Genomic DNA, 13,763 nt, shown 5'->3' with positions numbered 1-13,763 from the left:
TTGCAATAAAACTTTACTTACAAAAGTAGTTGATGAGCTGGATTTGACCCATGCAAACTTCTGGTCTAGACATCAACAAAACTATCAAACCTGATTTATTATGTTACCTATGCCTGTGGTGTAAATACGCCTTCCACCCCTGATTTTAAGCTACCAATGTGATGTCACTGAAAGCAGAGTTGAACAGAAATGGAGAGTACCATTATATATTACATATTTCTACAGATGTAAAGATTCTCAAGAACATAGATAAAGGCAATAAAAAACTACAAAGTGATGAGTTTAAGCATTTTCACTTTTGCTTTTAATATCATTAACCCTTTGCACTCGCTTGCTTTTTTCTTGATTCCTTTATTCTAATGCTAACCGTGTCGAGTCACACTCGACATCCGAGTGCAAAAGGTTAATTAAGCTTGTATGATTTCATTTTTAATAATGGCTATGTTTAACAACCAGCCAGCAGAGTTCCTGAAAATGTAATAGGCTTTTGTGACCCCTAATGAGTCAGTTCCAGCACACCACTATTCTGTCAGATGGAAATAAGTGTGTGGAGAAAATTAAACAGGGCAGAGGGATAGGAGAACAAAGGTAGAAGGTTTGCTGTATTAAAAGGGTGGAATGAGAAAGATTCACCAACAAGATGAGATTTGTGAAGAGACCTGAGGGAGGTAAGGGAAGCAGAAAGTGGCAGTGGCAGGAGATGAGGGCAGAGGGGGAGCTGTGGTGAAGGGTTGGGACAGATCATAGGAGACTTTAATTTAAACTCCACTGCTTTGAATAATCTGCCTGGCTGGCTGCATCAGAATAGTCAGCTTCTCAGGTACCACCCATGGAGTTGGCCAAGTATGGGAATCACTTCACAGCTTCTAGGGCAGAGAGGTGTGCGTGCATAGGGAGTGCTTAGTTCCACCTTTTAGGAACAATGAACCAAGCCTAGATTGCAGACAGCTTCTTACATGTGAATGTCCTTCATCATTAGGGTGAAGAATGGGAGGGGGAGCAGTGTGTGAGTGGCTAAACATGCTGTGGTCCAGGGAAGAAACCCAGGAGGTGACTTGGAAGGGAAGACACAGAGGACAGCCTCTCTTCTCCCTCCTGTCTACCCAGTACTCCTTGGCCCCTTTGCCTGCTCAGGCAACCCTCTCCTTGCCAGTACAACTTCAGCTCGAATCAACTGGATTCTACTGGACTCTGGTGGGCTTCACTAGAATCATCTACACCTGCCATTCAGCCACCAGGTGTTAAGGGCTGGGGACCCACTGTGCATTAGGCACCAAGGACAGCAACATCAGAGGCAGAGCATGCCTCTTCTGCCTTCAAGAAGCTCACAGGCCCAGGGTAGCGGTACCTCTAGAATATGGGATCCTCAAGGGCGGGGCTCTTTTTCTGTTCTATTCATTGATAAACCCCCAATGTTTGGCAGATAATAGGTATCAATGAGTATTATTTGGAAAAGTGAAAGAAATAGTATTATCTCTGATAAAGGTAATCCCGTGGGTTGTTGGAACACAGAGGACCAGCCTGAGGTGGTTGGGGAAGTCTCTGTAGAGATGGTAGTAAGGAACGAAGGAGGAGGAGAAGTTGGCCAGGCAGAGGGGTGTGAGGTGGGTAGGGCATTCTCAAAAGAGGGAATTTTTTAAAGTACAGGTGTGGTAAGGGATTATGAACAGTTATATGTTGTCAGAGTAGAAAGCAAGGGCCAAGAGTGGCAGTGGCTGAAACTGGAGAAGTGTACTTGATCACCGGCTGCTGGGAGTTTGTCCTGAGGGTCCAGAGGGCCTTGGACGGGGCTTGGGTCACTGAGTCAAGAGGGTTGGATTCGGCACTGAGAGCCTGGTCCAGATGCCTCTGCCATTCTGTTCTAGTCCATACTTTTTACCCCTCACATGCTTCTCTCTCTTCAGCTGTGCCTGCTGAGGGAGTTCATCTCCATGGGGTCAGGGAGTTCTCTACCACCAGACTTTGTACCCAGAAATGGCTCCCAAAGCCATTTTGCATATTCCATCGTTTGGTCCTTCCATTGACATGGGAAAAACCATTTGTGCAGAGAGAGACTTATCCAGTGACACACAGCTGGTAAGCCCGTAAACTAACTAAAAGGCTCTTGAGTGGAAAAGCACCACAGTTTCCCCCCGCGCCCCCGCCCTTAGTTGTGGTTAAGTCGTGTTAAGTACATTCACATTGTTGTGCAACCATCACCACCATCCATCTCTAGAACTCTCTTCATCTTCAAAACTGACAATACCCAGTAAACAACTCTCCATTTTTCCCTTCCCCAGCCACTGCAACCACCCTTCTACTTTCTATCTCTATGAATTTGACTGTTTTATGTACCTATGTAAATGTAATTGTACAATATTTGTCCTTTTGTGACTGGCTCGTTTCACTTAGCATAATGTCCTCAAGGTTCATCTATGTCATAGCATGGGCTAGAATTCCCTTTTTTTAAAATCAATTTGAGAGAGAGAGAAACATCAATCAGTTGCCTTCTGTTTTGTGCAGAGAGAGGAGAGGGGAGGGGAGAGGGGAGGAGAAACATGGAGAGGAGAAACATGGATGTGAGAGAAACATCAATTGGTTGCCTTCGGTACCAGTCCTGACGGGATCAAACCCACAACTCAGGCATGTGCCCTGACCTGGAATCATACCTGCAACCTCTCGGTGCATGGGATGAAGCTCCAACCAACTGAGCCACTGTGGCCGGGCACACCTATAATTTCCTTAGAGGTCTTTTACCTGACTGAATAGCACCCTGAAGCATTGCCTTAAATCTGCAATGTAAACAAAAGGTTTTATAGTCACATTCTCAGTTTCATTTTGGACCATGTTTTCTTATTTGTTTTTTGCATTGTCCTGGATTTGAGCTTTGGAAGAAAACCATTTCTTAATTTTACCATCATTTGCCATTTGGAGAGGTTGAGAATTTTCTGCCATGAAGTCCTGGCTCCTTTGTACTTAACAGTCCTTTCTTTTATTTAGTTCAGGGTTTCTCAACCTCAGCACTGTTGACATTTGGGGCAGGATAATTCTTTGATGTGGGAAGAGGGTTTGTCTTGTGCATTGTAGAATATTTAAGTATCAGTGGCCTCCACTAAATAGAAGCCAGTAGCAACCTCCAGTTTTGACCAGCAAAAATGTCTTCAGACATCGCCCAATGTCCCCCAGGAGGCAACATTGCTCTCATTTGAGAACTGCTGTCATTTCTCTGTCTCCAGTTGCATTTACTCTTAAGCAGCAAGAAGAGATCTGGTGGCATCTTCAGCACCTTACTTGGAAATATCCTTAGCACCTTACTTGGAAATATCACTCAACTCATTAGGTACATTTTCTGCTTTCCACTTTACTGCAACAGGGCTGCTACACTTTATGCCACAACATAAGAATTCTTCCCCAGTTTCCAATAGTATTTACTTCACTTTCCTCTATGCCCTGACTGCAACCATGTCAAAGGACTGAGGCCTCTAGTAACAGCTTTTTCAAGGCACTTTAGGTTTTTATTACACTCTTCTCAAAGTCTATTGCCCAGTTCTAATGCCACTCCCATACTTTAGAGCAGTGGTCGCCAACCTTTCGGACCTCACGGATGGACCATTAGTGGTCCGTGGACCACCAGTTGGCGACTGCTGCTTTAGAGTGCTCTGACAGCAGCCCTCTACCCCAGGGCCCAAATCTCTATGTTATCTATTGCTACATAGCAAATTTAGCAGTTTAGAACAAGAAATATGTATGACCTCAAAGGTTTGGAGCATCAGGACCCCTGGGAATGCTCTAGCTCAGTGGTCAGCAAACCGCGGCTCGCGAGCCACATGCGGCTCTTTGGCCCCTTGAGTGTGGCTCTTCCACAAAATACCACGTGTGGGTTCGCACGTACAGTGCGATTGAAATTTCGTGGCCCATGTGCAGAAGTCGGTTGAGTCTATTTTGAAGAAGTGGCGTTAGAACACTCAAGGGGCCAAAGAGCCGCATGTGGCTCGCGAGCCGCGGTTTGCCAACCACTGCTCTAGCTGAATGCTCAACCTCAGTTTCTCACGAGGTTGCAGTCAGCTGTTGGCCAGGGCTGCATCATCTCAAGGCTCTATGAGGCCGATGAACCTGTTCCCATGCTCCCTCATGTGGTTGCTGGCAGGCCTCTGTTCTCCTCTGGCTGCTGGCTGGAATCTTCAGTTCCTTGCCAAGTTGGCCTCTTTGTGGGGCTGTTGACAACGTAGTAGCTTGCTTCCCTGAGAGTGAGTGATCCAAGCATAGACAGCACACCCAAGATGGAAGCAGTGGTCTTTTAAAAAAAAATTTAATCTTAATTTTGGAAGAGATCTAGACCATCATTTCTGCCGTGTCTTATTGGTCACATAGAGTAACGTTGATACAGTATAGGAGAGAACTGTACAAAGGTCTGAATGAATAGAAGGCAAGGAACATTGGGAGCTCTTTAGGTGGCTGGCTGCTGCATTTCAATTTTATTCAAGATATTATTCTAATTTCCTTTCAACTTCATCTTTGACTCGGAATATTTTGAAGTGTTTCATTACTAAGTGTTGTGCTGTTTTCCAGATAACTTTGTTATTATTTATATTTTAATTTTTTGTATAGTCATAAAACATGTTTTGTATGATTTAAATTCTTTTAAATTTATTAAGCTTTGTTGTTGTTTTGGCCCAGAATATGATGTATCTTGAATGTTTTGTGTGCAGTTGAAAAGAATATTTATTTTTCTGTTGTTGGGTAAAGTGTTATAAAATGCCAATCAGAACAAATTATATGATAGTGTTCAGGTTTTCTATAGCATTCATTTTTTAACTGTATTATAGATTTTTCTTTTTTATTTTACATCTATTGGTTTTTAATTAATATATTTTTGAAGCTCTGTTTTTAGATGTATACACATTTATGACTGTCAAGTCTTCTTAGTGAACTAAACCTTTTATCATTATGTAATGTCCCTCTTCATCCCCAGTAATTGTCCTTCTTTTGAAGTCTACTTTTTATGATACTCCAGTTTGCTTTGATTAGTGTTTGTATGGTATATCTTATTTCATCTATTTACTTTTAACTCATATATTTCTTTATAGTTAAATTGAGTTTCTTGTAAACAGTATATTATTGCCTCTTGCTTTTATTCCCCCAATCTAGTAATCAGTCTTTTAATTGGTTGTCGCTACATTTGGATTAAAATCTTCCATCTTACTATTTGTTTTACATTTTTTAATCTGTGCTTTCCTTTTACTTTTTCCTATTTTTCTTCCTTACTTTGGATTGATTATGTTTTGTCATGGAAAAAAGCCTTAACCTCATGGGTACCAAAAGCTGACAATGAGAGACTTACTGTATCCAGGCAAGACACTTTATTACTCATAGCACATCAAACAACATGAACATTAGCATAGTTTTGTGTTGGTTCCCTCAACTCTAAGTCCAACAATGACACAGTGGTCCTAGATGCACAGTTCACATATAGTGTGACTGAGAAACCCAGATCCAGCACTTTTATAGCAAGCAGTAACAAGCCTGCCTTTGTGTTAGAAAGACTGATCTCACCTCTCAAAATTGCCACCTGTATTAACAATCCTGAGCAAGGGTCCAGGTGAAAGAGAAGTCTTGACATATTCAACCAGTTATACTGAACACAAAGAGGCCCAGGTAGGATGCATTCCAATATTTTTATGATTCCATTTTATCTTTACTATTGGCTTGTTGATTATACCCCTTAAAGGTGTTTTTTTAAGTGGTTGCCCTTGCATTTACACTATATATCTTTAATTAATGAAGTCAATCTTCAAATAATATTATACCACTTCTTATATATGGTAGCATAAGGACTCTTTAACAGTATATTTCTAATTCCTCATCCCATCATTTTTTACTATTGTTATTGTCATACATTTTCCTTTTTATATCTCTGAACCCACAGTGAATTGATACTCTTTTGCTTTACACAGTCTATTACTTTTAAGGTGATTAAAAACAGAAAAATGTTTTATATTTACCGTTATTCCATTCATTTCCAGAGATCTTCATTTCAATATGTAGATCCAGGTTTCTCTTTGGTATCATATTCTTTCTGCCTCCAGAACTTCGTTTACTGTTACTTATAGTGCTGACCTGCTGGTAGTGAATTTTATTTTTGTTCATCTGAAAAAAGTGTTTGTGTACCCAAGTTTGAAACATATTTTTGCTGGATATAGAATTCTGGGTTGACAGTTTTTTCTTTCAGTATTTTTAAGATATCATTCTATTGTCTTACGGTCCTATAACTTCTAATCATATAACTTCTCTGATGAGAAGTGTGCTTTAATTCTTACCTTTGGTCCTTTGTAGGTAGTGTGTCTTTTTCCTCTAGATGCCTTCATGATTTTATCTTTGGTTTTCAACAATTTGAATATGTAGATAGGTCATAGTGTGTGTGTGTGTGTGTGTGTGTGTGTGTGTGTGTGTGTGTGTATTTTTATCTGTATCTCTTCTGGGATTCAAATTACACATTTATTAGCTCTTGGATGTTCTGTTCTGTTTTGTTTTGCGTTACTCTTTTTTCTCTATTTCAGTTGGGTGGTCTCTGTTGACCTATCTTCAAGTTCACTGATTCTTTATCAGGTGTGTTAAGTTTACTGATGCCCTTGCCAAAGACATTCTTCATCTTTGTTACATGTTTTTAAATTTTCTAGAATTTTCCATATGACTCTTTTTTTATAGTCTCCATCTCTCTGCTAAAATTCCCCTTCTGTTTATGTATGTTGTCCACATTTTCCAACAGAGTCTTTCACATATTGTTATAATTGTTTTAAATTCTCTGTCAGATAACTCCAGAGAGTTATCTGGGTCTTTAGTCTGGTTCTGTTGATTACTTTGTCTCTTGACAATAGGGTTTTTTGTTTGTTTTGTAAAGTTGCTTTTTGTATATGTGTTGTAATTTTTATTGATTTCTGGACATAATGTATAGAACAGTAGAGACTGAGGATAAATTGTTTATACCTATAAATTGTCATCTCTTTTTAAGCCATTAGTGTTGAGGACTGCGTTTTGTCAAGTGTTGAACCATGTTTGGGTTTTATTGTTTCCATGATTACTTTTAGCATGTGCGGACTCCCCCTCTTACCCTAGCCACACTGGGCCTTTAGTAATTCAACAAAAACCGTAGCTGAACTCTCCTTACCTGCTTGTGTGGAGACCTTGTCTTCCTCCTGCCTCATAAGTATGCCAGTGCCTGCATCCCATTTCTTCTTGGAGGCTCCTGTCCTTCTTTGGAATTCAGGTTAATTGGTTGCTCTGCAACCTCAGCTCTCTGATGGATTCAATAAAAGTTATAATTTTATAGATTACCTAACAATTAAAAAAAAACTATTAGTGTGGTAATGATGTTCTTCCCAGCTTTCTGCATCCTAAATGGAAGCCAGGAATCTAAGCCATCTGCTTTTTCACTGCTCCTTTCAACTTCCTTTGCCATCCACTCCTAGGCCCACTGCCTGGGTCTTTCTCTTGGCTGACACTTTTCCAGCATAGCCACCTGAATTATTTCTAGCTTGGATGTTTTCTCCCCCCTCAACCCTTTCATCTGGCAAATACCTGGCAAAAAGAAGGGACAGAAGTTCCTGATCTGTCACTATCTTGGGGATAGCTCAAAATAATCCATGGAGTCCTGTTCCTAGGGATGAGCCTGAAAAGGGGGGAGATGACTTGGTGAGCTGAGTTTTCATCCACTGTACTCCTGACTTGGCCTTATTCCTCTGTGCTAGGAAATGGGACCAAGTATCTACTCCATCCATTAATGAGGAGTAAGAATCAACTGACCAAAACATTCCCTGGAAGATGAAAACTGCAACAGGGTTAAAGAGGAACAGGCTGGGAGTAGTGCTTATAAGCACAGTCTCTGGAGGCAGCCTACCGTGGGTTCAAATTCCAGCTCCATCACTTACTAGCTGTATGGCCTCGGACAAGCCCCTTCACTTCTCTGCATCCTAATTTCTGTGTCTGTAAAATGAAAATAATAATAATAATACCTCAAAAGATTGTTAAGAGGATTAAAAGAGTTAATATATACAAAGTACTTATAATAGTGATGGGTGCATAACAAGCTCTGTAGCAGTATTAACTATTAAGGCATACTTCTCTAATTCCAGAAATTTGTGGAAGAAAGCAGTTTCTTCCCTCTCTTAGAACCCATTGCAATCAAAACAGCTAGTTTATTGAGCACCTCCAAAGTACCCAAGTCCTGTACTAAGTATTTTATATGAATTATCTCCTAAGGTAGAGATTAATTATTCTTATCTATTAGGCAAGGAAATCCAGGATCAGAGAAGTTAACTGTTTACACAGCTGGCTTGACACAGAGCCAGGTTTACAACCCGAGGGTCTGACTACCATGCCTGTGCTCTTAACCACTGCACTTGTTTCTTCCCACAAACTAGTTTCCTTGCTTGCAAAATAGTGGGAAGGCTGCTTGCTGTATTTCTCTCACAGACTTGTTTTGAGATTCTAATAACAATAGAAGAAGCAGTGCTTTAAGTATTTGTACAGAGTGCTGGTCCCCTGACATGGAAACATGTCTCATGAATTTTCACTTCCATTCTTTTTCCCCTCATCTCTGCTTGTTGAACTAATTTATTCAAAATTCAGCTCGGATATCAGGCCCAGATATTATCCTGACAACAGAGGGACTTAAGCAGAGGGTAGCATGTCAGACTTGCCTGTTGAAATGATGATTGACTGCTGTGTGGGGAATGGAGTGTAACAGGGTCAGAGGAAGTACAGAAAAACCAGCCAGAAAGCTGGTGTAGGAGCCAAGGGAGAGATGGTGGTGGAAACCGAGAGGAATGGTGGATGGGAAAGATATTTGGGAAAGAGAATCGACAGGAAATGAACATGTATTTTAATGAGGGCAGCGAAGGACAGAGAGGCGACAAGGACGAGTCCTAGTTCTTGGCTTGCTCTAGGATGTTCGTTGAATGATCAAGTGACCCCGCCGCAGAAGCATCTCCAACAGACACCTGCCCGCCCCGCTCCCCCGGGGAGGAGGGGGCTTCTGGAGCTAGGAGCACCAGAGGATGGGTGGAAGGGAGGAGGAAGAGAATGGGCACAGTCTCTCTGTCCGGGTACTGCAAGGACACTGGCACTGGTCTGGAACAGGAGGCGCTGCGAGAGAGCAAGCTTTTCCCCTCTCGGCCCGCAGTTTGCACCTCTCCCCTCCACCCCCGCCAGCCCGGGCGTGCAGCGCCCCTCTTAGCACCCTGCAAGCGTTGGCTTGCCGCCGGCGTCTGGGGGTGCGGCGCGGAGGCCCACCCCTCTAGTCCTGACCCGCCCCGTCCCGGCGCCCACCCCGCCCAGTGCGCTGGAAGTCTGGGCGTTGGTTCTGCCCAGTCCCGGACCCTGGAACCGGGCTGCCTGGTGAGTCCTAGGGTCAGGGGTTCCTCCGCCCCACTGCACCTGCCTGGGTGCACTGGGTCGATGCCCTTCCCCTCCGGCCCGTCCTCAGCCTCCCTTTCCCCGCTGGTGCCCTCTTGAGATGTGCGCGCATCAACGTGCGAGTTTGGCCGAGGGTGCCGGGTGCGGGTTCGTGCTGGTTGCTTCGGGGCTTCGGGAGTCCGAAAGCAGCAAGTGTGCGTGAGCCGGGAGTCCCGGAGTCCGCGCGTGCTCCCGCGCGTGTTCCCGCGGCGGGTCTGCGCTGGCAGCGGGGCGCGGCTAGTGGAGCGGAGCGTGCGGAGCCCAGCGCGCGGGCGGCGGCAGACGGAGCGCGGAGGAGGCAGGCTGGGCGCGTGGAGGAAGGATGCGGGTCGGGAACTTTTCGCCCGACCTGGAAGTACGAGCTTTCGCGCCCGGAGGGGCTCCCCGCGACCGCCGGGCGAGAGGCAAGAGCGTGTGCCCGCCGCCCCTCCCCCACTTCCGCCTCCCGCCTCTTCCTCGTTCCCGGCTCCCAGGGCCCGTGCGTCCCGGGGGAGACCGGCGGCGCAGCCCCACCCCGGCCGGCGCGGCTCGCTCCCACGCCCCCGCTGCCGTCTCGCCCGAGCGGACAGACTGAGTCAGCCGGGGCGCTGGCGCGGCAGGTAGGGGCTGCGCGGCGGCGGGCGCAGGTGCTGCGGGAGGGCCGGTGTGTGTGGTGGGAGGACGTGAGCCCGGGCGGCCCGGCCCTGGGAGGGGGGGCCTCCGTCACCTCCCCTCCCTTCCCCGGCAGACCAGGCACGTCCCTTTTTAGGGAATTCTTTTGCTCTCTCTGACTACAGTGCGGGTGGGGCCAGGAGGGCGCTCTCCTTTTCGCTGGTCTCCAGCCGGGCCCCTGGCAGCCTCCCGCCCCCAAATCTCTTCACCCCTCTCCCAGCACCCTTAGTGGGGTAAACAACTCCCTTCTCTCCAGCACTCGGCTCTGCGGGGCCCCCCGGGCGGGCAGCTCCTTCAGTCTCGAGAGATTGATGGGCTTGGGGGAGGGAGAAAAGAGGGGGCGCTCGGAGCCCCTGGTCCCTGTCTCTTCCTACCCTCTTACTTGCCCTCCCCCAACCGCTGCTAAAGCTGTCAGCCTCAGGGGCCCGGGTATTTTTAGCGTTGTGACCTGGGCCGCAGATCTAAGCCTTTCCCAGGAATCAGCGTCAGCGCCTTCCTCCTCCACGGCCAGCCCAGCCCGCGGCCACAAGGTCTCCCCACACTTCCTGGGCCCTGCCTGGTCCACTGGGTTCGGGTCCCTCTCGGCCATCCCAGCGCTTGTTGAGCTGACCAGGGTCTTGAATATGCTTGAATACAGATGAGGCGGGGAAGGTTGTCTGCGGAGGGGGGTGATCTGGTCCTCAGGTTAGATACTACTCCCTTGCCTCTGGCGATGGGCTCTGAGCCGAATGCCTGGAAGGAGATTGAGCGAATGCGAGTGAATGTATAGGGCCTGGGCTGGCCCAGAGCTCTGGTGTTCCGGAAAGCTCTCAGCACTGGGGCTTGGTCTGAATTGGACCCAGGACCTGCCCTTCCAATTGCTGCTCACTGACTAGTGGGAAGATAACTGTGAGATGTGTCGGTGGAGACAGCAGTGCAAATAAGAGCTGTGGGAGTGCAGAGACGAGCTTTACATTTTACAGAGCACCCTCACAAGCAGCGTCTTGTGTTTGAGGCTGGTAGGATGATTATACCATTTTCCAAGCGGGGACTGAGGCTAGAAAGATGATGTCCTTAGGCAAAGAGCCAAGTCTGGAAGTCAGGTCTTTGACTTCAGAGCAGGGTAGGGAGGGAATGGAGGTGCAAGTGATGGGGTATGTGAGTGTAGAGCGAGAGAGAGAGGAGGGGAGGGGGTGCTTTAACTTTTGTCTGGGTTTTGAAGAACGGGCAGGAACCACACCACTAGAGGAAGAGGACCTTCCACCCTGAGATCTCTGTCCTCTCCTCTTCCCTGGGCTCGGAGGACCGGCAGGTGGAGGCAGGAGTGGATAAAATGCCTCCCCTATTTGAGGATGGCATGATCCTGAGACTTGGCCAGTGGCCCTGTCCATCTCCTGAACACAGAGGAGCCTCTCTGGCCGTGCCTGGAACGGGCATCCCCTTTGTGGAGCTAGGTCAGCCCCGCCTTTGTATGGGGCTTGAAGTTTGTGGTAATGGACTTTGCTTTAGGGAAAGGGAAGGAGGAAGCCACATCCCGCGGTGTCCAGGCTGGAACCAGAGGCCCCTCTGTTGGGATGCTGGCTGCAGTGGGAGTCCCCAAACTCAAGCCCCCACTGTATTATCACTCAATTTCATAGCTTCGTCTTCTACCTCCAGGAGCTGACATGGACCCAAATCCTCGGGCATCCCTGGAGCGTCAGCAGCTCCGTTTGCGGGAGCGGCAGAAATTCTTTGAGGACATTTTACAGCCAGAGACAGAGTTTGTCTTCCCTCTGTCCCATCTACATCTCGAGGCACAGAGACGTAAGTCCTGGGGAGAAGGACTAGGGAACAAGTCTTATAGATCCAGAATCCTGGGGGCCCCTCCCCTCTTATTTTCTTGTTCCTCTGAACAGAATTCTGTCTCTGGACCTGACAGATATCTCTGACCATCCTCTTGGCTCCAGCCTGGGTCCTCCTGACTTGTCCCCTTCTTGATCTGCAGCCCCCATAGGTAGTATTTCCTCCATGGAAGTGAATGTGGACACACTGGAGCAAGTGGAACTTATTGACCTTGGGGACCAGGACGGAGCAGACGTGTTCTTGCCTTGTGAAGATCCTCCATCAACCCCCCAGACATCGGGTATGCTACTGTGCTGAGACTTGGGCACCAGTTAGCCAGAGCCGGATGTTGGGGCTCTGAAGCGTGGGGACAAGACTGGGGAAGTATACCCATAGGGGCTGGAAGGGGCGTTTCCACCAGTGAAACAGCTGTCTGTTCTGATTTTAGGGAAGTTGACCGGAAGGGCAACTGTGTTACAGATCCCCAATCTAAAACTCTAGGAATGCCCAACCCCCACTTAGCCTTGTTAATTTTACATTTGTAAAATTAATATAATTAAAATTATGTAAAAATAGGATTTTTTAGAGAACTTAAGCAGTTTTAGGTCATCCTAATATAGTATTTATTGAGCACTTTATTAAGTTCCTAATACTGTGTTAAAATGCTTTACATATATTATCTCAATCCTCACAAATGTCCTATTAGGGCAGGTAGTATTATCTCCATTTTATAAAGAAGGATATTAGACTCAGAGAAGTTGTCACATAGTCAGAAAGTAGAAAAGCTGGGTCCAGACCATGGCTTTCTGACTCCAAAGCCCATATACTTAACTTATTAATTGCTAGCCTATTATGTGCCAGACATTTTATAAGCATTATTATATTTCATCCTCAAAACTCTTCTGGAATGGAGGAATCCCTTTTTTTACAGAAGGAGCAGAGTCCTTGAGAGGAAAAGTGACTTTCCCAAAGCCACTAAGCAAATAAGTGACATAGGTAGAACTTGAAATCTTGAATTCATTGACTTGACTCTAGGGCCCAGATGTGATCCCAGAAGTAGGAGGAGGTGGGAGTCAGGAGACCTGGCTCTTCACTGGACTGGCTAAGTGACTTTGGACAAGTCCCTGTCCCGGCTTCAGTCTCTCCTGACCAGGTCATCCCTGAGAGTCCTCGAAGCCCTGTTTGTGGCCCTGACCAGCTCTTGTCTCTGGGCAGGGGTGGACGACCATCCAGAGGAGCTGCGCCTGCCGATGCACACGCCAGACAGGACCACATCCCGCACTTCCTCCTCATCTTCTGACTCCTCCACCAACCTGCACAGCCCAAATCCCAGTGTCAGCGGAGCAGACACACCCTTGGCACAGTCTGACGAAGAGGATGGGGATGAGGGAGGGGCAGAGCCTGGAGCCTCCAGCTAGCAGTGGGGCCCGACCTATGGACTGACTGAGCTGGCTATTCTCCACCTGAGACCCTAGGCCCAGCCAGAGCTCTTCCGGGAAGACCAGACTCTACTTGTAGTAGGCACCAGAGGGAGGAAAGAAAGGTGGGATGGTGTCTCTCCTTGGGAGTTAACTCTCTGTTGTTTTACTGCTAACCTTTTCCTGCTGCAACGTTCCCACTAGTGCTTGGCTTACTCCTGAGGTAGAGCTTGCAAACAACGAGATGGAGATGAGGTAGGACAAGATGCCATTGCTTTCCTTAGCACTCCTTCTCCCCCAAACTACCCTGGCAGTCTTCTAACAGAGTCTCCTACACCAGTGTCTCTAAATGGACATGAACTCTTTAGCACTCAAGTGAGGTGGTACTCCAGCCATCCTCCTTCCTTATGTCCTTTTTTTTTTTGGAATAGGGCATGGTATAAATAATAAACAAATGATAATATA

At 46.6% G+C, this 13,763-nt stretch overlaps 2 protein-coding genes across 3 annotated transcripts in view; both read left to right on the top strand.

The window, feature by feature from the left end:
• SYS1 (SYS1 golgi trafficking protein) overlaps nucleotides 1–11,792 on the top strand; it is a 26,405-nt gene extending 14,613 nt beyond the window's left edge. Inside the window, exon 4 of one of the 2 annotated variants that reach the window (XM_028137642.2) lies at nucleotides 11,716–11,792. In XM_028137642.2, the coding sequence (XP_027993443.1) occupies nucleotides 11,716–11,722 (7 nt within the window). In that variant the 3' untranslated portion in view covers nucleotides 11,723–11,792. Of the gene's footprint in view, nucleotides 1–7,724; nucleotides 7,985–11,715 lie in introns of those variants that run through there. The other variant, XM_054724497.1, reaches the window with a different exon arrangement.
• DBNDD2 (dysbindin domain containing 2) lies at nucleotides 11,724–13,763 on the top strand. Its single transcript, XM_028137614.2, has 3 exons — nucleotides 11,724–11,862; nucleotides 12,044–12,181; nucleotides 13,096–13,763. The coding sequence occupies exons 1-3, from the start codon at nucleotides 11,724–11,726 to the stop codon at nucleotides 13,296–13,298; spliced, it is 480 nt and encodes a 159-aa protein (XP_027993415.2). The 3' UTR covers nucleotides 13,299–13,763.

The sequence above is a fragment of the Eptesicus fuscus genome, chromosome 12 (assembly GCF_027574615.1).
Source record: "Eptesicus fuscus isolate TK198812 chromosome 12, DD_ASM_mEF_20220401, whole genome shotgun sequence".
Classification (NCBI taxonomy): Eukaryota; Metazoa; Chordata; class Mammalia; order Chiroptera; family Vespertilionidae; genus Eptesicus; species Eptesicus fuscus.
Note: the sequence above shows the minus strand (reverse complement) of the source record. Positions and strands in the feature narration are given on the sequence as shown.